At 41.8% G+C, this 26256-nt stretch overlaps 1 protein-coding gene and 1 pseudogene across 2 annotated transcripts in view; one reads left to right on the top strand and one right to left on the bottom strand.

Annotated features, from left to right (window-relative positions):
- Positions 1-1326: 1326 nt before the first annotated feature.
- Positions 1327-1966, top strand: LOC140365771 (caspase-3 pseudogene; annotated as a pseudogene).
- A 10724-nt stretch (positions 1967-12690) lies between these two features.
- cbfa2t2 (CBFA2/RUNX1 partner transcriptional co-repressor 2) overlaps positions 12691-26256 on the bottom strand; it is a 31884-nt gene continuing 18318 nt past the window's right edge. Inside the window, exons 6-11 of one of the 2 annotated variants that reach the window (XM_072452597.1) lie at positions 25731-25987; positions 21987-22102; positions 20482-20671; positions 17792-17863; positions 15868-16058; positions 12691-14325 (exon numbers count right to left, since the gene is read on the bottom strand). In XM_072452597.1, the coding sequence (XP_072308698.1) occupies positions 14002-14325; positions 15868-16058; positions 17792-17863; positions 20482-20671; positions 21987-22102; positions 25731-25987 (1150 nt within the window). In that variant the 3' untranslated portion in view covers positions 12691-14001. The remainder of the gene's footprint in view (positions 14326-15867; positions 16059-17791; positions 17864-20481; positions 20672-21986; positions 22103-25730; positions 25988-26256) is intronic. The other variant, XM_072452598.1, reaches the window with a different exon arrangement.

Genomic DNA, 26256 nt, shown 5'->3' with positions numbered 1-26256 from the left:
TGATCTGTTCTTTTCTTCTGTATCTACCTGCGTTGCAACAATGAAATTTCCCCATGTGGAACAATAAAGGAATATCTTATCTTATCTTATAGCCCCACTGAATAATGGCTTTCTGTGGTTGTGCAAAAATGTATTGTATTGTGTGTAATAAGATAAGATAATCCTTTAATGTCCACACAAGGTAACGCAACAGGAGGAAAGGACAGATTATAGGAAGTTTCAAAAAAACACTTAATAGAACTCTTATGAACAAAACAAAAAACTCTTATTAACAAAACTCCTCTCCTATCTTAATAGGGAATGGAGGGGGGGAAATAAAATAGATAAATAAAAATAAAGATAAAATAAGATAATAAAAATAATGATAATAGAATAAAATAAAATAGAGTAGGTAATACTAATAGTAATGTGCTTGTATCTGCATTCAGAGTTCCAACGGCGCTGCCGCCTCCCCTTTCTTTGGACCGTGTCACGGACAATCGCTGCTGTTTACACTGTCACTGTGGCTGCGGGTCGGCTGCAGTTGGACGAACTCACTCCGGACAAAACTGATGGAAACTTTTGGAACAGGGTTGAACGAGACGGCATGTTTAACTCATGTGGAACTGAAACGACATAACTCATTTAAATTACTATCGCAGCTTTAAATAAATTGTCTAGTAAATCTATTGCCTCCGTCTTATCGATTTTACTTATCTGTGCGCCTTATTTTAGCTTTTGTCTATTTTAGGTCCAGAGCCTTCTCTCAGGTGGCATTGGTCTTTTTTAATTATAGTTTCCAAGTCAAATTGTCCTAGGGAGCCCTCTCCTGCCACACAAGCATCAATAAAAAACTGGATGTCATGGTCACCGTCTGATCTGGTGTTGTGTAGTTGTCATGTTTTACTCACTGTTTTTAATCTCTCTTCCTCTTTGTTCCCTCCTCCCTTCTTGTTCTCCCTCTGGTTACCGCCCCTTTTGTCTCTGCTCACTCACAGCTGTATCTCATTGATAATCACTGGGTGTAGTATTTTAGGTGTTGGTTTTCCTTTGTTCAGTGCAAGATTGTCTGCGTTGCCCTGTTAGCCCCCAGCATTCAAGCGGTTTTGAAGCCGATTCCTATTTTTGACTTTTGACTCTGATTACTGCCTACTCCTCGTGATTCCTGTTTGCCGTTGTCAACCTCACTCAACAAATGCAAAATGTCATCGTCGAAAATAGACAAATGAAGGAAACATCCAAACCTGCTCGATAATCTCATTGTCTCAGGAATTCCAGAAACAACGCCAGACAATCCAGGACTATACATTCAAAACTTCAAGCAAACTCGACTCAAACTACCCTACAATGCCCGTACCGTCACCTTCCACCAAATTCACTGTCTCGGCAAAGTGCAGAACGATAAAACCAGGCCCATCATCGTCAAATTCGAACACTACCAGCATAAGGAACTTCTCAAAAGCAAAGGAAAACTACAAGGACAACAATGTCGTTGAAATGAAGAAGGACCTCACGTCGGAAAAGATGATCAAAGCGCTTGAGGAAGAGTCAAAGGTGGATCAGTTAAAATGCTTCCTTTGTTTGTGTGATTCTGAGCCATGGAAGCAAAGATGAGATTTACGGGACAGATAAGCCTGTGGATCTGGAGGATCTGACTGAGCATTTAAAAAGGCGACAAAGCAAAGTCCCTCTTTGGAAAACCCAAGCTCTTCTTCATAGAGAAATGTCGTGGCTCAGCCCAGGATGTCGGAGTTATGGGTGAGGTGTATGATGCTAGTTCAGTGGTGCCCACCTCGACACAAAAGCTCCCCCAGGAGGCTGTACTTATACGCCACGCCTCTAGGATATGTTGCAATAATAAACACAATGCATGGCTTCTGGTTTATTCAGGCAGTGTGAGACGATCAAGAACCACAAAGACCTAGAGCTGATGCACATCCTGACCCGAGTCAACAGAAGAGTGGCCTATGACAAAGAAAGCAATTAAGCCAAATAGAATTAAGGGAAGCCCTTTTATGATTACAATAACAACAAGGCTGTTTACGTTGCCCGGATCGGCGTCACCGGGGCCCCATCCTGGAGCCAGGCCTGGGATGGGTGCTCGATGGTGAGCGCCTGGTGGCCAGGTCTTTCCCCAAGGGGCCCGGCCGGGCACAGCCTGAAAGAGCGACGTGGGGCTGCCCTCTCGTGGGCCAACCACCCGCAGGAGGATCCATAAGGGGCCGGTGCAGAGAGATCTGGGCGACCAGATCTCCAGACACGGAGACTAATTCTGGGGACATGGAATGTCACCTCGCTGGGGGGGAAAGAGCTTGAGCTTGTGCGGGAGGTTGAGCGATACCGACTAGATATAGTCGGCCTCACCTCCACGCACAGTTTGGGCTCTGGAACCCATCTCCTCGAGAGGGGCTGGACACTCCACTTCTCTGGTGTTGCCCGCGGGGAGAGGCGGCGGGCTGGTGGGGGCTGGCTTATAGCCCCTCAGCTCAGTCGCCACGTGTTGGAGTTCACCCCGGTGGACGAGAAGATCGCGTCCCTTCGCTTTTGGGTGGGGGATAGGTCTCACTGTTGTGGCGGCCTACGGGCCGAACAGCAGTGCTGGGGGGGAAGAAGTGCTTCACCAACACCGTTTACGGTGCGGGTGGAGACCAATAAGATTAATTTCTCAGTAAATATGATTCTGATTGTAATAAAACACACAACGTTTTGAAACTAAAAATAAAGAGTACACAACGTGTCCCCTGGACAGTGCTTCTACTATCCACAAGAGTCTTCTACAGTGTGTCAAACTCTAGCGCTTGCTGCTTGATTGTCCCCGGTGGCCGTTTGTGGTGAATTTTATTTTCATAGATGTGCGCAATTGGGCAGGCGCAGCTTAGAGGGAACAGTGGCGTCTCTTGGAGAAATGTGGGCATTATCTATAAAACAATCAAGTTTACTTTTCTGACGTAATGTCACGCCAACAAACTAAATGATGACTACTTGAATTTGTTTTTCTACTGAAAATACACGTGGAGCGTAAAGTTCTATTTTCAGAAACTGAGAAAAGTAGAACGTTATTTTAGTTTCTTTATTTTTCCCCTATATGTTCTTTTCCACTGTATCTACCTGCGTTGCAACAACAAAATTTCCCCATGTGTGGACAAAAAGGAATATCTTATCTATTTCTTATCCACTGCCGGAATATTGTTCCTCACTCTCACGTGGAGCGTAAAGTTCAACCCCCGCCGACAGCGTCGTCCTCGTAAAAAGACACGCAGGCAGGAAGTCACGCCCACTCCACAACCAACAGGAACCAATCACCACAGTCCACAGTGCAACGGCGCTTATTGCCCCTGATTTACCAGTGTGAATGAACATAAGCCTAAATTGTAAGCGTGTAAATGTTTACAATGCAGTGTTTTAATGTATTCAATAGTTATGAAATAACCCAGGGTTACATATAGTTGACACTTTAATTGGAACATGAGAGAGGAACTGCATAACAGTCTGAAGCAAATGCACGAAACCTTCCACAGCCCAGGCACTTTGCGGATACCTGGGCCGGTAACTTTGCAGGGGTTCAATTCAAGTTATTTTTGTAATGCCCAAAATCAGTTCACCGAAAAACAGTTGCCTCTGAGGGTGACAGTGAAAGACTGGTTAAACAATGTCCGTGGGGACAAGGGACGATGTTCCAGGGTCCCCTGTCCTTAGACCCTCCTTCTTGGCCAGGAAAAACAACAAAAAACCTTCTGGAGGAGTTCCAGAGTGAAGGAGAGATCTGACTCGCACAGACGGCCGCGAGGCGGACAGTGGAGCTGGACCTACTCAGGAGGAGAATCAGTTCTTCAGGAGGAAAACCAGGGACATTCTAAAGGGCCGTACACACCGCGGCGGCCGAGTCGCGCCCGACGCAGAAGTTGAGCGCGTGTACATTTGAAAGACAAACGCCCCGGACGCGCGTTCGACGCCCCGGACTCATGTCCGTAAAATACACTCAGCAGCAGACGTGCGTCCGAGTCGTCCTGCACATGCGCAGTGTTGCTTTTCTCGTGGTGTAAATGGAGTTTAATGTTGGACCATGGCTTTGGTTTATCAACTTTACAAAGTCCAAAAGCGGAGGCGATGGGCTCCGGGGCCCGTCTGGGACCCGCATATATTTCAGAGGTGAGCAGAGTTTAGTCAATATCATTATTTGCTCCAAGAACTGTGTTTTAAGGATATTTTTTTATCTTGCAGGGTTTGTTTTGGGTCTTTTTTGTGCGTAGCACGTCATCTCTGATTGGCTGCTGCGGCGCATCTGCCGCAGAAAGTTGAACAAAGCTGAACATGTCGCGCCGGCTGCTTTGGTCGCCTCATACATGCGCCAAGAGCGTACGAAAACGCACGAATCGCGCCGCAAAAACCAAGAAATCGCGTCGCGGGAAACGCAGGACGCGCTCGACGCGCGTTTACATAGACTTTGAATGTAAACTGGACGCTTCGGCCACCACGGTCTGTAACCCCTTAAGTCTTTTGTCTAAAATTGAACTTAACCTTATCCATAAAATTCAATATACCGTACCAGACTCCCACAATCTCTCCAGCTCCTCCCCTTAAAAATCTCAGGTTAATTGTTCTATGATGGACCAATCAAGGCTCAGTTTTTGGTGCAATTTCACATGTCCGCAAGTCCTCATGTTGACGACAACTGATGGCATAAAACACCAAGACTATTAATCAGCTGTTGATTTGTGAGGAAAAAGAAGTAGATTTGAGAGAGCGAGGGTTATTTTGAGGATAGGTTTTCATTTTCATTAGATATTTAGTGGTCATAGAGCACATTTTGAGTTAGACAGATTAGTATTGAAGAGCCAGAGAGCCAGTTTTAAGTTATTAGTTCCTGTAGCTAGATCAAATTTTGAAGGGAAAGTATTAGTACTTAATTAGTACGTAATTTTAGGCAGGATATTTGCAGGGAAAGATGGACCCTGCAGTTTCAGCAGTTGGTGGACTACCTGGGGCGTGGCAGGTTAACTTCATTTGCCTCAGACAGCATGAAGTCCTCCAAAAAACGCTGCACAAGTTTTATGCAATGAAAGGTAAGCACCATTCAGATTATTAAGCAATTCTTCGGTGCTTGCGAAATTAACGTGTCGCATGTCATTGCAATAAGCAATACATATAGTAAGTTATATAATTTGTACAACATGGGGCGCTACATTACCTGTGCAGGAGGTGCAAGTCACACTACGCTAAAGTGGTGTGCTCGGCCAAAGAGGCCAATGAAATATTTGTAGAGTTCCATGCCAGTGCTATAGGTCGTCACTGTGGCTGGGAGAAAACCTAGCGGGCCATCATTGAGCGTTATTACTGGCCCAAGATGCAGCAGGACATCCAAACCTGGACCGTACAAGTGACCAAAAGCAGTGTAATGAAGCAATTGTGTTCATTGTTGCATGATAGATAAAGCAGTGCCCTGAGTGCCAAAAGACGAGGGCCAATCTGAAGGCTAAAATTTAATTCCAGTCCATCGAAGTAATCATTTTATTGCAAAGCACTCTCATAATGCGAGTCAAGCAATAATTGTCTTTCCTTTAGGTCACTGAACCCCTGGAGTTAGTGGGCATGGACCTAGTAGGGAAGCTCCCCCTACTAAGCAGGGGTATCAATACATCTGTGTCCTCATCGACTACTTTACAAAGTGGGTGGAGGCATTCCCCTTAAAGGAAAAACAGCAGAGGAAGTGACTGGCTGCGTGCTGAAGTTTAGTTTTTTTTTAAGGTTTGTGCCCCGATCGGTGGGGCTCCTGAGTTTCATTTCATTGTAGCTTGATGCTGGAGGTTGTGCCAAACTTTGCATAGCCAGGAGTTTTTGTTCCCCATACCACCCATGGACCATGATCTCATAGAAGAAAAAAAATGAATGGGATCATTCAGAGGTACGAGGGATTTTATTTTGATCAAAAATGAATTGATATGTGGAAATGCCCTCTATAATGAACGCTATTGTTTTGAAGATGTCTGAATAAGATGGTTAAAAAAAAAAATGAACACATGGGATGAGTTCCTGTCGCCAACTCCGTTTGCTCTTTGAACAAAGATGCAGCTGTCACAGCCGTATGTTCTCATGTTTGGCCAGGAAGCTAGGTACCCCTCAGGGGTTCCAGGTGAATTAAAAAAAAGGTATCAACACTGATCTTTACTTTCACCACCTTCGTCTTCTTCGTCTTCTTCAACTTTGTAAACTGTTGCTTTGCAATTAATACAGATAATCGAGGAGTGCGTACAGGCATTAGTGGAGGCAGAGGATCTGTGGCCTGGTCTGAAAAGCCTTAGGGAAACGTACACAGAAGTTCGGCAGTTTTGCAGCAGCTGTGTATTCTGCTGCACCGGGAAGAGGGACTCACGACAGCGGCCCAAACGAGGATCCCTGGGTAAGTTTGCTTTGGCCACAATCATTTGAATGTGGGAATGACCAAGGTTCTGTTTATCCTTACAGATTGCTTGCGGTCATTGTCGTCGGTGGTACCACAGCAAATGCATGGGTTTCCCTCCTATACAGGGGGAATACATCTGCACATTTTGCACTCGGCAATAAATGGGAAAAGTCAATGACCTGTATGTGTCTTATTTTATCTCTATCAAATTATCTTTTTAAAAGTAAAATTTAAACATTTGGGTCCACCTAAGGCTGCCCCAAATGTTTAACCTGTTACCATCCACCTGCGCGCATTTTCCAAATTAGAAAAGTTCTTACATCATCACTTTTATTTCCATGGTCAATACCAGCAAGTTATACATCAGTTTAAAGGTTATTTCCTCAACAAAACGAATATGTCATTGATGTACAGTGAATAATATGCCCCAATAAGCAATTGCCAATAGTTTGTGAGAAAGTCAACTTTTACAAACGCATGTCCTACCTGTTTATGATGGATGAAACGGCTTTAATTCTGTACATTCTTGTACTCAGTCTGTCCGTAAGGAACCATTGAACAACAATATCCACTTGTATTCTTCCTGAAGTTTTCCGATTTCGAGATATTGTCAATTAAACAAAGTTTTCTTCTCTGAAAATATTCGGGATGAAGGTTCGTCCGGCGCATTTCTCCGTCCATAACAAATGACCTGTTTGACTTATAAGATGGTGTTTGGCATCGATTTTTTTCTTCAGACTGTTAGCTACAGAATGAGACCATCCACGGGTTTGTTTTTTAGAGCCGCCGCAAAAAAAATGCGCCGCTTCCGACGCACGAAATTCATCTGTCTACTTTGAAAATGCGTGAGCTAATGGTGACGTAGAAGACTTTGACATATTATTCTAGCCAATGACTATAGCTTTCGAATGCGGGGTGGGACTTAGAGACGATTCTGTGTGAAGAAGCCCTATTCACGTGCGTAATGACAGTCAGAGCCTAGATTTTTCGGCAGAAGGCGACTAGATTTTACGCATCAGGTTCTGATTTTATTAGCGTTTTGGACGCGCATTTTGTTGGATATATGCATTATTATACCAATACAAAAAATGAAAATAATATATATATGTTTCACCTCTATATGGGAAATTCATGGGTAAACTCATATTTACACATACATTGTTTTCAGCAGTTATAATAATAGGTATTAGTGGCCTACAAAACATCAAAAATTTTTTTTTCAAAATTTGGCACAGTTGGCACGAATGGATAACTTATTCCGAATATACTTTTTGATACAAGGTCAACAGCACCAAAATGCCTGTTCCCAGAGATCTGAAACTTTACACAGTTGTTGTCAACAAGATAAACATCATGTGCAGTGAACAGCATAAGCACACAATGAAGTATGTCTTGCTCAGGACCATTACAAATTGACAATATTCAGGCGAGACTAAAAAAAGGATGTTTTGTTTATGTTTGGGCTTCTGTAGTGTAAGTTCTGAAGCCCTGACAGTGTTCATGTGCACATCTGCAGAAACTAGAAGGCCTAAGCTTTCTAATGATGCATCACACTTGCATGTGGAACATAAGATCCTCTTTTAATAAGGAATGCCATTTAGGTATGTCCAACCATTGTGCACAGGGCGAAATAGGCTGATGGTAAATGTAAAATTTTAACATTTGGGTCCATAAGGCTACCCCAAATAAATTGTCTGTTTGCTGTAACCCAACCCAACATTTTTCAAGTGGGTCGGACGGTTGGCAAATTCTTCTTTTTTTTTACTTTGAAGGCAAAAAAAAAATGGAAATTTTGCCATTTTTTGACTCTGAGTGACCACCAGGGGTCAGGCTTCAATAGTCAATGACGGAAAACGTCTCCATCAACCCGATTGGGAGAATAAATCTCACCATTTTAAGATATTTCAAATCGACCTTTTGTACGCCGTTATCCTTTATTTTGGTAGCGAAGGTGTGCGGGGGGAACATGCGGGGGACACGGGCGCCGCCATGTTCCCGCCATGTTCATTGTGATGACGCTGCTGGGCGTGTTTCAATCCCAGAATGCATTACGTAAGTCAAATTTAAATCAAGTCACACTGTGATAGAGAGTGACATGTACTATGGACAGTTCAGTGGCGCCGACAGAGGAAAAACCAACTTGTAAAAGGCAATATATTTTCCGTTTTGCGCGTTCTGTTTGGTTGCAGAAACATGTGAGGACCGAAAATGAAAACGCAAATGCGCCGCGCAATGCGTTGTCAGTCCATTTGGGACGTAGTATGGATTTTTCAATCGGCTAGTTTCATACTGGGTCGGTCAGGTTACGGCAAACATACATATTATTTAGCTCAGCCTAATTGTATTTCCTTTTCATAAACTGGTTTGTTATGACCAAGCTGTTGTACTAAATAGAACCGATGAGACTCAAGGTCTGGATTACAAAAAGGTATCAACATTTTTCACCATATTGTAAATGGTCAAATTTATATAGTGCTTTGCTACCGTCAAGGCACTCAAAGCGCTTTACATCAAGGAACCAGTCACCCATTCACTCACACATCGGTATTCGCATACCGCATTCGATACAAAGCCCCGCCCACTTCCGCAATATGTACACGTACGTAAAACCACTTGCCAAATTGAAGTTTGCGAGGCTGGTGAGAGCGGCGTGCGTGAGCATCAATGTTTTATGGAGTATTATTGTATAATAACTGTAAAAAAATAAAAGGTTTCTACTTCACGGATTTCGCCTATCGCGGGTTCTTTTTGGAACGTAACCCCCACGATAAACGAGGGTTCACTGTATTATGCAATATTTTTTCTAAATTATTTCCACAGCCCAAATACAACCACAGGCAGCAATTATTGTATGAGTTTAATGCTGAAAATGTGTCAGACTTCATCTTCATATCCAATTTTGAATCCTTACCCAGGATTTACATACATTGAAGGGACAGACTTCCCCAGAGGCAAAGTTTGCACAGAAATGTTAAATTGTTCCCATCCTCACCGAGGATGGGAACACCTTATCATAAAAACTCATGTAACTGGTCGTAGGGCGACTCCTGCTGCTCTGTTGCTGTCGCGTCCGTGCTGCTTTTTGTTTTGATGCGCATGCGCAGTGCGGTGCGACACGCAAAATCGGTCTACGCTATTGAACTCTACAACTGGAGCTCTCACACTTGCCAGGCAAAGGCTCTGGTTGGGCAACATAAGTGTTTTCGCGGTGTGTCTCTAGCAATCTGACACTTTATTGAACAAAATTAAAAAGAACGAATGTGTCGTTCACAGACACCAGAATGAACGCGTTCACATTATCGTTCGTCGGCAGTAATACAGTTCGTTCAGTTCACGGTCACCAAAATTATGAACGCATTCATGAATTTTCGTTCATGAACGCGTTCAGGCCCAACACTGGCCCTGAGCACATGGTGGTGTCTGGGTCTCAACAGTCTAGTGTTTTAAAAAGGCTCAGTGCTGGTTGCCGTTTTCATACCGTTTTTGTATAGTTTGTTTTATACAGTTTTATATAGCTTATTTTAAGCAGTTTAAACTGTATTTAATAGTTCTGTAGTTGGTGTCGGTCCTGAGGAGGATTGGGGATCACTTTAGTGGGTGATTTTATTTTAATAACCCAGTTATTGGTGATGGTGGCACTTGTTGGGTGTTTTCTGTTGTGGAAATGGATTTGTTTGCTTTAATCTTGTTTGTCACTTGTAGCGTGCCTCTCCCTCCCCAGCTTAGTTTGACCCACACTGACTGACTTGCTTTTTTACTAAAGCAGATTTGCACTACATGAACACTTATTGTTACACTTCTGCTCCTACATTTGAGTAGTGCCACATGCCAAAGTTCTGCAGCCAGAAAAGTCACCCAAACACAAGCCTGGAGCACTTGGCAAAGCTGGAGAAGATTTTGGAGAAAACGGTCATTTCGAAGTGTAAACTCCTCTCTTTGGGACAAGAGAGCGAAGCGATGTAAATACTAGATATTCACTTATTTTTTACTATGGATTACTCAAATAAATCAAACATTGCTTTCAGTTCTTGAATCACCATCATTGTCAGAGTGATAATTAATCAATTGTTCACGAGGAGGTAATAAACCATTCCTACTTCTGCCGTTTAGGGCTGAACAATATGGCAAAAGGATTGATGCTGTGATATTGGGTAAAGAGATGGAAAGTTAATATTCAAAAAGTTTAAAATGATGTTTCTTTGAGTATGACCCGTCACAGAGACGACCGGCTGCTTTACCAACAAGTCTCATTTGATTGTGCCTTTTTTCAGACATAATTTTCCTTCTGAAACCATTTGCACAATAAAAAACAATTGCAAAGACATATCTGCACTCAAAACTTATGATAATATGACGTTTTAAGTAATGTTCTTGGGCCATAGCACAAAGAGGGAGAGATGGAAGAGAAGGAATCATACAATGAATCATCCAGTGAATCCATTGGCCAATTAAATCCTTCCATGTTGTTGTACAGTTATTCAACCAGACCTGAATATTGGTATAATTAAGATGCAATTCTTCTTTTCTTTCAGTTAAAACATGTTTTGTTTAGATTTTCTTTAATTTGAATGTATTGAATATAAAAGACGCTAAATGTATGTTTTCAATATTTGAATAGTTCAATATTATTACTTGTGTATAGGCTCCAAGAAGCTCTCAAAAAAAGTCATTCTACGGCTTTGACTGGTGTACATTCTTATGGCGCCATCTAGTGGCAATACAATGATTAACCACTCTGATAAATTACCTTGTGTTGGGAAGTAATTTAAAATATGTATCCAAAATACATATTTAAAATAGACATTCACAGTAACTTTGCAGTTACATTTTTATTTGGTAGTAATAAGAATGATTACATTCCTAAAAACCTAAAACCTGCTCCATGTTGCCATGCACACCAGAATGTGATCATTATCTGATTTCTGGATATGAACATGATTTAAATGACTATCATGCTGGTCAAACAGACTCAAATGCTACACTGAATGGAGTGAACTCAAAAGACAAAATGTAACTAAAACTCCTCTGATGGATAACAAAACAGGAATACCAATAAAGACTAAAAGGTAACTAAAAGTGTCCCAGACAGGGTTCCTTTATTTCAGGAAAAAGTGGACAGGTTTCAGATCTGCGATCAGATGGATTAAACTAAAAGTGTCTCCAGCAGAGTAACACGAACAGGAGATATGAAACATAAACTTCAGCAGACTTCTTAAACAGATATTTGTACTAGGCAACAGGAGGCGTGGATGTCTGTGTTGACAGTTTGACAATCAAGCAGCGACTGACTGAAGAGAGGAGCTTATATACCTCCCATGGCCCAACGAGGGGATGAAGGGCAGGTGCAGAGGGCGGGACAACAGGGCAGGGAGCAAAACACCAACAGGAGCCGAACAAGAGCTGAACCAGGGGAAACACAAACAAGAACAGACTCACATTTATCTTTTTTCAGAAATCAATCTAAATTGTTAACATATCATTTTAATACATTTTTCCACAAAAGACAACTGAAAATATCTGTATTTTTCTATAAGCTGTAAATAAACCAATCGATCTCTCATCAGATTTTGAGTGCAATACAAATGGTCAAATTGAAAAAGGCTAAAAGTAGTTTTAATCCTAAAGCACTTTATTACATTATAATATAATTTAAATCAACAGGAAAGTGTTCAGAATCCAGTACATCTATTTTCTACCGCTTGTTCCCTTTCGGGGTCGCAGGTGACTGGAGCCTATCCCAGTGACTTCGGGCCTTAGGCGGGGTACATCCTGGACAGTGGCCAACTCGTCGCAGAGAATCCAGTACAATGAATAACAAACATGAGTGATTGGCCCATGTAATAGAATGTTGTACAAAATACATTTGAAGTATTCAGTATTCTTCCCAACATTTAACGGTCTTTTAATAAATCATTTCCCAACAGTAGGCTAATAATTTAAGTCAAGTGATCGCAATTCAAATCAAATTAATATCAGATCAGACTTTTACCACAAAGGCATGTAGGTAAACTGAATTGTATTTATGTCAGTGGATAGTTTCATATTTGTACTGTTTTGTACATGAGAACAAATCAATACTGGACCATAACTCTCACCTAAGAGTTATGTTATTAAGTTATGTTTTTATTATTACACTTCTTTTCCCAAATGTGTTGCAACACAGGAATTTCCCCATTGTGGGACAAATAAAGGTCATCTAAAGTCATTAAATAGTTTCCAAGCACTTTCCCAAGAGAGATAAGTTAATTATTTAGACTAAAAGCTATTCATAATGCATTTTATTTTTCACACTGGAAAAAACCAAGCAAGAGTTTTTCATTTTAGTTTTATATTTATTGTCAAGACATCTTTTAATATGAAGTACCGCCTCATAACAAAAGAGGGTTTTGAATGAACAAGAAGAGGGGAAATGTGGCTCACAAAATAAAGACATTCTCTCATAGATTTTGTACAAAGTCAATATACAATACAACAATCGATAAAACAAGAACGAGTGGAACAGAACAGCAGAGGATCACTGAACAGTTGAACATAGATCTGGCAAGGATTTAAAAAAGAAAAGAAAGAAAAAGAGCTGTATAAATACAATAATCTTGCTCCTGAGATTTTGTGTGGGACAAACTTGACCCCGTTATAAACCCTGGTAAAACTGCATCTTTGTAAAAATGTGTCTATTCGATTACTATGTTGTTGTTGTTGTTGTTGTTTTTGGCGACAGAACACAACTGTACATTTTGGAAATTACAATTCAAACTTTGGTGAAAAAACTCTTCCGAAATATCGTGGTGAACCTGATGTTTTTCTAGTCGTAATATTGCTTTGACATACATTAATCATATACGTAACAATATCCACGGACACACAATTATGGAAGTAATGGCAAGCAAATATTTAAGTACATAACAATGACAGATGCTTATGTCTGGTATAATTACAACGTTTAAAGATACACTGTGTACTTTTTCTGGAGGAAGGTCTGCCACTTTCTTGCTTGGAATGTTAAAACAGTACCTTTAAAAGTCAAATTCACAGGGTATGTTTTTATTGGTATTCGTTTAGCAATTAAAACACCTTTATTTGAATAAATGTAAGATAGATACGGTTAAAACCATATTGTAGAATATTACGCGCAAAGCAATAACATTTCCATGGAGGCTTCCCACCAGAAAAGTTACATAGTGCACCTTTAAATAAACCACTGTCACTTCTTTAGCTTAAAATTATGCACAGGTAAAAAAAACAACAACATTGGTCTTTCGAATGTCTTTCGTTTTCTTTTCGAACGTCGTCCTTTCACAGTAGAAAAGAAGATCAGGAAATTTCCACCTCGTCATATTTTTCAATGTTTTTTCTGGACGATAACGAGCGCGTTTCCATCTGCTACAACGATCTGCTCGTCCAATAGATGCGATCGATGCCAAAATCCCGAAGAAGAAGTCCCAGTCGACACATCACTCAAACAGTCATCTATAGTGTGCCTTTTGAAATCTGCCAAAGGAGTACGCGGAAAATAATCTGTTATCCTAAGTCGCGCTCGCAACAGCTTCCGCGTCCGTGCTGATTCACCGCTTCCAAAAAGAAAGAAAAAGAAAAGAGTTGCGCGTGTCATTTTTTTTTTTTTTTTAGTGTGCGTTCGTCTCGGTGTTGGACGCTGGGGTCGAGGGCGTGGAAGATCTGGAGGTGACGGACGCCTTCTCCGCGGCCGGGCTGGACGCCGCCGGGACGCTGTCGAGAGTTTTGACCGCCGAGATGCTGAGGGGCGCGGCCGTGCACGCCGACGCCGCCCTGCTGGCGGCGGCGGCGGGTTTGGGCTGAGCTTGGAGGCCCGGGCTGCAGATGAGGTGGTGGCGCTCCCAGTCCTTGTGCTGGCAGAAGGAGCCGCAGTACCGCGCCGCGTTGCAACCGCTGCACGTTTCGCTGGCTTTCCGCCCGCAGTTCCAGCAGCACTGCAAGAAGACGGGGAAAATGTGTTTAGAGGAAGGATCTAAAAGAATAAGAAAAACATTTTGCACGCTTTGAACCCTGTGGCCAATACAACGATGCGGCTAATGTATAGATTTTTACAGGCTAACAAAGGCGCTGCAGCAGGAGCAGAGCCAGACGTGGAGGCTCAGACAAACACACATAAATCAGGGACTGTTTAGACGCGTTCTCTGTGTGTTAAGATTCAAAGTCATGCATGTTTTATTATAATCGGACTTCATTGAGAAACTTGTCTAATGGAGGAACTGAATTTAACGACTGCAACTACTGTGTACCATCTTTCTGTGTAAATATCTCATGTTACAATGTGGGCACCTGCGGCTTATTGACAGGTGTGGCCCGTATACAATACTATTTTTCTTTGCAAATATTGTTGGTGTGGCTTATATTCAGGTGCACTTTAGAGTCTGAATTTGCTTTCGTTTTGGTTTGGATGCATTTACTTGTGGCATTTCCGACTGATTTTAAGTGTGATACAAGAAAAGACCAAGCCTTTTATTTTCCAAGTCATTTTTTTGGGTTTAGCAAAAGTTGTTTCGCCCAAGTAACTTGTAAAAGCAGCTCTTGAATTCAAAATTAGACCGCTGCGTGCTGTCTGCATGCGAATATTACAGCGTTTTATCATTTGATAACGCGGAAGTGTGCCGTTAGCATGCTAGTTGTTGTTCTTGTTGCAGTGGCGTGACAGCAAAACTCTGCTTTATTTGCAAACAGATGTGAATGAATAAATAATTCCTGGCGTAAATTAGAATGCTAGGAATGCGTTGAGGTATAACTTTGGAACTTTTGAACTGTGAAAAATCCGGTACAGCGCCTTTAATTTAAATGTCACATTGATTTGCTTTAATAGAGAAAGAATACATGTCAAACAAAACCGGTAATCAAGGACCATCACGTTAATACACCTTAATTAGTGTTCAATTTAAGTAAATTTAACTAACCTGCACATTTATTTTGGCAGTGAAGAAAATCCGTATGTTAGCATGTCATTTGAAGTACATTTTTTAGCTAAAACTCTTATATTATTCAGGTTTGCCACTATCTACACATTATTGTGCCATTAAACTTAAACTTTGGACAACATTGAGCAGATTCTCAGCACAGTTTAAACCATTTTATTTACATTTTTCATACTTGCACAAAGCTCCAGCACTACATAATAAACGTTATTCACATGATTGTCTTTTCAAAATGTACTGTATCAAAGAAAGCATTTTGTGCCTGTGAATACAAGTGAAGCCTGTGAGTGGGAGGAAATCAATCACCAACAAAATTATGTATGATCTTGTTTCACTTTTTAAATTAAATCCACAAAACAACTTTTTATCTTTTCTTCTTCACGCAAACGCAATTAAAAGTTTCCCTGCTTGCTCCTCGGAGACCGAAAAGTTAATGATTTAAATGGCAGTATGCTTAGAGCTTCTGTGATTTCCCTGGTGCATACTTGTCACTGCAAATATCTTGCTTATTGCTGAGCGTATTTAAAGGCGCTGTATTCCGCTCACCTCGCTGGAGTCTTCCTGTTCGTTGATGACTGAAATGGCGTCTTCTTGGGCTTTCTTCTTCGCCTCGGTCAGGGTCTTCTCCATCTTTGCCCGCTCCGACGCGATCATCTCGAAAGCTTTCTGTTCGGCCTCGGCCACCGCCTTCTGCACCTCGTCCATGGCCTGGCGTTTCACCTCGTTTACGGCCTCTTCTGTGACAACAACATACACATGAAAATACAGAGTTAAGCATTTTAAACTTTATGAACTATTGTTTTTTTTTATTTACAATATATATATCTTTTTTTTGGTCTGAGATGTGGTTTAAAAGTTGCATATTCATCTTTTGGTTCAACGTTGAGGTGGACAATATAAACAAACTTTTTCCAATAATAATATTCACATGATATTATGTGTTATGATGTTAGTCATGGTTTAATCCCTAGTTTAGTTCGGTTTTAGTCTCGTTTTAGTGCTGGTTTCTCTCTGTTTAGTCCTGGTTTAGTCCTGGTTCAGTCCCGGTTTAGTCCTGGTTTAGTCCTGGGTTAGTCCTGGTTTAGTCCCGGTTCAGTCCCGGTTTAGTCCCGGTTCAGTCCCGGTTTAGTCCTGGTTTAGTCCTGGGTTAGTCCTGGTTTAGTCCTGGGTTAGTCCTGGTTTAGTCCTGGGTTAGTCCTGGTTTAGTCCCGGTTCAGTCCCGGTTTAGTCCCGGTTCAGTCCCGGTTTAGTCCTGGTTTAGTCCTGGGTTAGTCCTGGTTTCTCTCTAGTTTAGTCCTGGTTTAGTCCTGGGTTAGTCCTGGTTTCTCTCTAGTTTAGTCCTGGTTTAGTCCTGGTTTAGTCCCGGTTCAGTCCCGGTTCAGTCCCGGTTCAGTCCTGGTTTAGTCCTGGTTTAGTCCTGGGTTAGTCCTGGTTTCTCTCTAGTTTAGTCCTGGTTTAGTCCTGGTTCAGTCCCGGTTCAGTCCCGGTTCAGTCCTGGTTTAGTCCTGGTTTAGTCCTGGTTTAGTCCTGGTTTCTCTCTAGTTTAGTCCTGGTTTAGTCCTGGTTTAGTCCTGGTTCAGTCCCGGTTCAGTCCCGGTTCAGTCCTGGTTCAGTCCTGGTTTAGTCCTGGTTTAGTCCTGGTTTAGTCCTGGTTTAGTCCTGGGTTAGTCCTGGTTTAGTCCTGGTTTAGTCCTGGGTTAGTCCTGGGTTAGTCCTGGGTTAGTCCTGGGTTAGTCCTGGGTTAGTCCTGGTTTCTCTCTAGTTTAGTCCTGATTTAGTCCTGGTTTAGTCCTGGTTTCTCTCAAGTTTAGTCCTGGTTTAGTCCTGCTTTCGTCCTGCTTTAGTCCTAGTTTAGTTTAGTCCCGGTTTAGTCCTGGTTTCTCCCTGGTTTAGTCCTGGTTTAGTTCAGTTTAAAGCTTGCTCTAGTCCTGGTTTCTCCCTGGTTTAGTCCTGGTTTAGTTCAGTTTAAAGCTTGCTCTAGTCCTGGTTTCTCCCTGGTTTAGTCCTGGTTTAGCCCTGGTTTAGATCAGTTTTTATCTTGTTTTACTCCTGGTTTCTCCCTGGTTCAAGTCTTACTTGTCAATCAAACAGAAATGTGTACAAACGTGTCTTTAAATGTATAAATTGAGACTTAAGTATCCAACAAAAGTGAATGGGCTGTAAAATGACCCACTAAAGTGAAGAAATGTCACCAAACGTTCTCAATATTATCCATGTTCCATATACTGTCTATCTGAAGTTCAAAGACAACAATGGCACCTGTACGTTTGAATCACGCCACAACATCTCACCTTTGTTCCTTTGTCGAGTTTAAACATCGGGCCAGTTTTGTTTCGTGTTCACAACCGCGGCATTAACGATATCAACCATAAACCAGCTCAAAACATCTGACCGTCGCCCGTTTTTTACACTAAACGCGACGCCTGGATTTCCGACAATGACAGATGTGTGGAAGGTGGACGTATCTTACCGGCTTTCCTCCATATCTCATCCGTGACGTAGCCCGAGCCTTGTCGAGGAGCGAGCGCATCGCGCTGCAGATCTGCGAGAGATAAAACAGACGGCGTCAACACCTGCCAACTCTATAGCGTCGCAAAGATAATTAAAAATCCAAATAATGCCCCGCGACTGACAGCCCGAGCAGGAGCGCCAAACAAAGAGCAGAGGAATATGAGAAGTGTGCCGCGCCTCGAGTTTACCCTGAAACAAAAGTTAATCGAGACAGAAAAGTGGACAAATGGGCCGCACGAGCGCTGTAATGGTTGTTTTATCGAGTGAGTTTTGGACGAACTGCGGATGTGACAGCTTTTGAAAGGAGAGCGTTTGGCGGGGAGGTAACGGCAGACAAACAAGCTGTGTCAACAGTCTGTGCTCTTCCTCAAATAACCGACTCCCTCTATGCCACCATCTCGCTCTCCTATTTTAAACGCCAAACTATGTGTCCATTTGTGTTTTAAATGATGTGCAATTAAATGACATTCATTCTAGAAGCAATCGGTTTATCCAGTACCAGACAATCTACCTTCAAGAAAGATAATTCAGGACTCCTGGATTATCTTTCTTGAAGGTAGATTGACCCTTAACCTTTTCATCAGTCTTCCATCAGTAACTACCAATACTTTAATATTTGCTGTTTAATATTGATATAATACTAATTTTAATATGTTGCTTCTCTACACAGTCATGAAGTGAAGGAAATGGTTCAAATACATTTTTCATTTTTAATAACATTAACCCCCGGATCGAATCGAAATCGGAAATCAGATAGACATCGGAGCGAATGGGATGGGATCTGAGAAATCGGGGAAAAAAATTGATTTTGAAAACGTAAAAATCAAAATCGAATCGATTCTTGAAATTTGAATGGAAACCCAGCTCTACATGCTTTTATTGAGTGTTAAATCTAAATATGTGTTGAATTATCTGTCTGTGGAGTATTATATCTTTTACTTTGAGCGCGTTCACTCGTCACTTGTTGGGCAAAACTGGAACTAAAACTGAAACTAAACCTGGATTAGACCAGGACCTTGTTTAGTTGACTTATTAATGAATGCAATCGTTGTTCTTAAAATGAGAAAATAATGAAAAGCACTTGGAAATACAAGGAAACAAGTCTCACAGTCTAGACCCACAAGTCACGGCGGTCAAATACATTCGACAGGAAGTGATACAAAAACTAGTATCAAATCTAGATAATCGTTTGAGCAAGTATCGACACATTACACATACAAAGAAAGTGACCTTTTTTCAACTGTTTTATAATGGTTTTGATCTGCATCCAAACTAGTGTAAGAGCACAATAAATATTGCTTTTATTTGCACTGTGATTTTAATGTGTTGTTGAAATGACTTTGTATGAACGATGAAAGTTACGATGAAATTTGATCGCGTGAAGGAAAGAAACTACTATTATATTGTGTTATAGTGGGTTTCAGTATCATTGTGGAATCAAAATTGGTGCGGAGAATAAAGCATTTTGCCTTGTACCAAAATCAAGTTTGGAAGTTCGATATTGTGACCATCTACTACAACTCATCAAGTCAAAACGCATTTCAAGCCATCAAAACTCACGTAGCTATTGCACATCCTCTCCTCTGATGCAACCCTGCCTACGTCTGTGTGTGTGCCTGTGTGTGCCTGTGTGTGCCTGTACCTGTGTGTGCCTGTGTGTGCCTGTGTGTGCATCTATGTGTGTGTGTGTGTGTGTGTGTATCTGTGTGTGTCTATGTGTGTGTGCAGTGTTGATCGGGTGGGCAGTAGGCAGGCTCCCCGGCTGTGAGGCCAGATGGTGCTGCACAGAGTGAGCCAGCTCCGGGTCTGGGAGCCCGCAGGACGGCAGCGCGGCCCTTCTGCGGCCGATATGGCCCGGGCCAGAGCTGGCACCTGTCTGTGGACGGACCAGCAGGGGATGGCAGGGCTGGCGTTCGCCGAGAACACTGCCAGTACACAACAGACCGAGGGACAGCAAAGGCTGTGGTGTGGGCTGCAGTACCGCGCTCGGCCACGGGACGGGGCACACGAGCTCCAGCCTTGGCAGGGCTTCATACCCTTGCAAGTCTATTTTTGCACTTCAAAGAGATAATACTATATAGTATCATTCAGGGCTGTCAAAAATATCGAAAGTAAAATACTAATTGATAGTAATAAAACAAAAACACATTGACGGGACAAAATGTGACCTTTCCTGAACAGTTTTAAAAATATCTTGAGCTTTACCAGAACTAGGGCCACATTGTAACAAAGTAACCGTGATGTAGAGGGAAAAAAAGCATTTTTATTAGTGCTGTGGTATAAGAATTTACTATCGAGACTTAAATCCTTTCTTTGTATTGAAATAAGAGTTGTTTGTGTAGTGACAACACTTATGTCAAATTGGGCTCTACTCTAATTATGAAGATTCAATTATACACATTTACCATCTGACACAGTCTTGTTAATAAATATAGATTTTTTTCAAACTCAAACCGTCAGCCTCTCCAATGTTTGGATGTCCTATACTTTGCACTTTAGATAATTGGAAAAAAGGAGGACAATGCCGCACATAAATCGTTCCAAACCACTGTCAAATGAGCGTCAGCGGTGGATTAGTCGTCCCACCGTTTGGCTCTATCGAAGCCTCTGTTCTCCACCATTTCTCACGTGTTATTGTAGTACATTTACCTGAGTCTGTGTTGGGGCTGTGCGCTTTGGAGAAGGGGGCAGACCCCGAGCCTCCTTTTCGGGGGTCCTCCTGCTCACTGGACCGTCTCCTCCAGTAGTTGAGCTCCTCTCGGTCCGACTCCTGACACCTCCTGAGAACGGCCACAGACCGCCGCGTCTTCTCCACCATGTCCACGATGCAGTTCAATACCTGCAAAACACACACCGGGTTATACTGTGTTTTCTGCTTTGCCCGTAATGACGAGATGGGACTCACATTATGGATCAGGTGTGCTCTAACCTTGTCTTTTATTTTCATTTGGATGCATTATTCTAAAAAACGGTAATCTCAAACAATACACATTTTGTATTTTCTCTGGTTCCGCCCACTCCGCACTTTTTCTTTTTTCTCTTTCTTTTTTTAAATGTATTTATCTATTTTTTCTCTTCTTCTTTCTCTTTTGACAATGTTACTGGACTGCATCTTTATTAACACAAGTTTTGATTGGTCTGTGTTTATTCTTTCAATAAAAATAAAATAAAAATAAAAAAAGAACATGCCCGTAATGACAACACAATTTGAAGTGTCGTACATATTTTTACAGACAATATCATATTTCAAAGGTTCAGTAAGGAGCGTTTATTGATTGCTCCACACTTGCATTTATTCAATTACAGGCTTTTTAATCGCTCGGCCATTCTTACCACCGTGGCCACCTGCTCGTCTCCACGGACAACGCTTTACTGCGGAACATTCCGGGCAAAGCAATAAATCTCCACGGTGACGAGCAGGTGGCAAAGTGCCCACCAGAAAAGTTACACCGTGCGTCGTAAGTGAAACAATTTAACTTCAACGAGCTCTTAACCTTGTTCCAGTGTTTACTCATCATTTGTTTACTCAAAGTTGTATTTTGATTGATTCCTGCATGTTTTGTCCTGCAACTGAGGCTCGAGTGCTCAGACAATTCCTGTTTTCACCTACCCCCTGTCCCTGCCCACATCCCTGTACTTAGTTGTGATGACTAGACAAAAATACAAAGTGACACGTGTATAGGGTTCTAGTCGTATACAGTAGCCACATTTCAAAAATAAAATGATATAAATGACAAGACCCTGCTGAGTCGTCACTATGAAGAGGCGGGGCTTATCAGTTCGGCAGTTTTGAACAGGAAGTCAATGGACCCGTTTCTACTCAGCCGTTTTAGACAAATATTGTGCTTTACAATGAACAAAATGTAAAGTGATGATTTACTGATATTATAGTTCAATACTTACTGACTAAAAAAAAAATCTCATGACGTCTCCTTTAAATTGACTCTTTACTACTTTTACTTTAACATGAAATAAATTACAAAATTGAGCAAAAACCGTGTCATACAGTCATCCATATGCTCAGCTACGACCTCACTGGTGAATACAATTGCAAAAAATCAAATTGAACCAGGAATAATTCATCTTTTAGATAGTCAACAAAGCACTGCTGCAGTGTTTTGTTAAAAAAAGGCCTAGCTTTGAACAAATTAGACCTTATTATTGGCACTTGTCTGCTGACGTACATGATCCAGATGTCTCCACTCGTCGGCCCACTCGCGGTCTGTCAGGCGGTGCTCCACTGGCTCCTCGCGGTACGCTCCGTTTGTGCCTGGTTAAAACACAGAGAGAGACAAAGCACAGGCCGGTGTCATTAACATTCCTCCAGACGGGGAGACGACCCACAAGTGACAATGGCACGGTTATCTCCTCTTATCAGCTCATCGAGGCGTGATAAAGCTTTTGTTTTAAGCTGATAAATGAAGGATGATGCGGCTTGATGTGGGCAAAACATATCAAAGGAATGACACGTATTTGGGTATTAATTTAAATAAATACTAGTTTTAAAAAGGGTTGTCAAAAATATCGATACTGCTATACTAAAACTAAGTACTAAAGAATCAATAGAAAAAAATAGAAAATGCAAATAATTATATAATAACAGTTTTAGTATGGTCTTGAGCTATACTATTCTTTTATGTGGAAATCAAAATACCATATTTTCCGGACTATAAGTTGGACCTTTTTTCATAGTTTTGGACGGGGTGCGACTTATACTTATATTTGTCCTTATATACACTTGTACTCCGGAGTGACTTATGTGATAATATTTGTTATTTTCACACTTGCGACCTTATTTCATACTCCAGTGCAACTTATACATGTTTTTTTCTTCTCTATTATGCATTTTTGGCTGGTGCAACTTATAATCCGGAAAATACGGTAAGTTTGTTTTTAAATATCATTGTGGTATCAAAATTAGTATTAAGAGTAATTTTCAGAACTACACTAGTTTTAAATAATGATTGCATATTGGGTAAATAGTGTGTGTGTAGTAGTAGTTCATAATGTATTGTGATTCCATATTTGAAATGACGACGTAGATGTTGTTTTATTGGGCAGAACGAGCAGAGTTTAAATCATTCATGTTTGTGTAATCACAATTCAAATCCTACTGCTCTTGACCGTCCTGTGCGATTCAAAATGGAGCGGTAGCAAACGCTGCGGTCGCTGACTCGCTCAAAACGTCCCTCCCACCGTCTTGTAAAACAGTGCAAATTGCGCAAATTAACCAATTTCCCGAGAACACAACCATTACGAACAATCGGAACGTGCTCAGTTTGACAGTGAATTTCACGTCTAGAGCGATACCTAATGCAATATTTCAAGTGACGTGTCGGGCGTTAAGTATTTTACAGCCTTGGGACAAAGTGAGAGTGGAAAAAAGAAAAAAAGGATGGGTTGGAGGGTTAGTGCGAGCAACAAAGGTGGCTTGCAAAAAAAAAAAAAGAGAAACCAGGGAGCGACCTATGATGCGAAACAGATTCACAGCACATCTGGAAGTCAGCTGACACACACACACACACACACACACACACACACACACACACACACACACACACACACACACACACACACACACACACACACACACACACACACACACACACACACACACACACACACACACACACACACACACACACACACACACACACACACACACACACACACACACACACACACACACACACACACACACACACACACACACACACACACACACACACACACACACCCTCCTGCTGCTCACAGCATTCCAGTTGGGAGACACTGAGGCTGAGTGGTGTGGCTCCACTTCTAAACACAACCAGGCGTTGGAGAAAGCTCACTGCCGGGCCATCGCTACCATGTACGTTTAACGAGAGCCAGTTAAATGCAGGGTGTGCTGCTTTTTTTTTTTTCTTCTTTTTTTTTCGTCCAATGTTCCATGGGAAAACGTGTAATCAGCAGCTATTTTGTTTGGTTGTAATGTGAGGATTAACGGGGAGAAGTTCAAAAGTACAGGTGGCGAGTGGAATGTGTCGAAATTTAGATGATAATAAGTCATAATAAAAAAGGGACAAAATTTGAGTGTTGAGTATATTTTTGGATTTTATTTGCACTTTTCTCTTTTATGTCACTCTTTTCTTTTAAGTCGTAAACCTTTTTGTGATTCCTGTCACGTCTTGGTGATTTAAATGCATTTCTTCCCATTGTGTGAAGCACTTTGAATTGCCTTATGTACAAATTGTGCTCTACAAATAAACTTGCCAATCATTTATAATAAAAAAAATGCAACAAAAAGAGAGAAAAAAAACTGTAAAAGTAATGCTGTAAACGTTCAAATAAATGGTATAAAGTCACATTTCACGTTCGTCTGAGGAGTTTTAACACATTTCTGTTGGATTGACATAATATAGTCTTGTTATGGGGAAACTCTTAAAACATCCGTCAAGATCTTTAGCAAATCAGTTAGATGGCACATCAAATCCAATGTAGGCTAGCTCCACTGTACACAAAGGCTTAGAAACAAATTGGAGCCGATTTAGTGACACTTTGGAGTAGACTCTGGTCCAGGCGGAACGTTAATATTAAGAGCTTTCTTTTTGTCATTCCTGATTTCATATAAGCTACGATTATGTTCCGTCCCGTTACGAGCCATGTCTTCCGATGACCTCAAAGTTTCTCTTTATAAAAAAGGCGAAAAGCACGCGTGTTGCAAAGTCCAAACCCAACCGGTCTTAAAAGCGTAAAAAAAAACGAGGCATGCGACCATCTGAAGAGAATAACAGCGCTCGACACAACGCTGCCTCGCCGGACTTCTGGTTCTCATCAGTGTTGATCAGTTCAAAGTGAAGTGTTTGTGTGTGTGCGCGCTCCTATGAGTTAAGTGGCGGCAGGCAGTCGGGAGGCTGTCGGACGAGGGACTGCAGCCTCGTAAACACACCACCTCCAGCAGGAACATATCAAGGTGTGGAGCTCGGTGTTAAGCGGGAGACAGAGGGGGAGCTGTTGCTGTTCCCACTGTCCGCACACAGCAGGCCCTACATGGAGGCTAGACGTGGACCGGGGCAGGGGGAGGGCCACGTGAAGTAAAAATAAACTGCATCGCTATTTTGGGATTATAGTTATACGAGTTTATTTTTGCAATCCATCAGAAATATGCTATAGTTTTCCCATAAATGTCGCAAACGTTTTGCTCAATCTGGCTTTGTGCTCGTTTTGTGACTTTTTATGTTCGATTTATTGTGTTGTGTTTTGATTGTATTTGGAAATGCCAGGATTCAGGTAAAAAGTGATTGAAAGGGGCAGAAATATTGCTTTATTTTGGGGATGTTTGGGACCAGGACTAAACCAGGATCAAACCAGGACAAAGCATAATAAGTGCATGTTATTTTGTTGTAAACTAAAGTAGGAAAAAAGATGCAATTTGGATATTTAAACATTGCATACACAAATGAGAGATATTTACCAAAATGAATATCTGGATATTTTTTCCTGATAATGATATTCAGACAATACAAAACTGCAAAAATATCACTATATACTTCCTTGTTTGGCTGTTTTTGTTTTGTTTGTCTCGTTTGCGGTCATTTTTTTTCTAGTTTCATTTACACACGCAATATTTTAATGTTGCATATCTCTAAAATCAATTGCAATATTTCAAACGTTTTGATGCCTAACAAACTTAAATGTAATAAACAGTCACACCTTTTGGACGTCCACGTTTACGCCAGAGTCAACTAACCCCACAGTCCCAGGCTTGGACCGCGTCTAGCTGCTTAAAAACGCTCCAGAAATATAGCACTAATATCTGGACAAACTTTCCCAGATCTCCCTGAATCGCTCCCCAAATAAGATGCCAGTGTGTTTGTGCCAGGTTTACTCATTTCGGGGTCTGGCCGGGCGCCACATACCAGGCAGTCTGGGCCGGTCTTTGAGGTCGCGGAGCTCCAGCATGCGTTGGCTGTGCTCGCGGTGGAGGATGTGGGGCGCTGCGATGTCGTCCAGGGCGTAGTGCTGCAGCGGCGGAGGGGTCGGGTGGAGCTGCGAGCTGAGGGGCAGCGGGTGGGCAGGGCTGTGCCGGGGAGCCGGGCTGATGGTGCAGATGCGTTTGGCGGAGGGCTCCAGCGAGGACGGGGGCGGCCGCTCGTGGAAACCGTTTTCTTTGACTCTGTGGAGAGGAAAGCAGAGGGAGTTATTGGAGACGCTCTGGATGCTTTTATAGTTAGAAACTCTATTTAGATTAGAACACTGGCTATATTCACATGCCAACATCTGATTGTCATCGGATTTCTGGACTGTTAAGATTATTTCAATGAGATGCAAGCCGCAAAATCTAGTAATCATCTTGCTGTTCTCATTTGATTTGTAATATTTTTAACTCCAGCAGTAAAAGTTGTAGCAAAAGCAATAATAAAAGTAGCTCAGAAATTGTTGTAG

Source organism: Eucyclogobius newberryi, unplaced genomic scaffold, assembly GCF_026437365.1.
Source record: "Eucyclogobius newberryi isolate DKJ021-1_F unplaced genomic scaffold, fEucNew1.0.hap1 SCAF_19, whole genome shotgun sequence".
Lineage (NCBI taxonomy): Eukaryota > Metazoa > Chordata > Actinopteri > Gobiiformes > Gobiidae > Eucyclogobius > Eucyclogobius newberryi.
The sequence above is the reverse complement of the archived record's forward strand: the minus strand, read 5'-3'. Positions and strand labels throughout refer to the sequence as shown.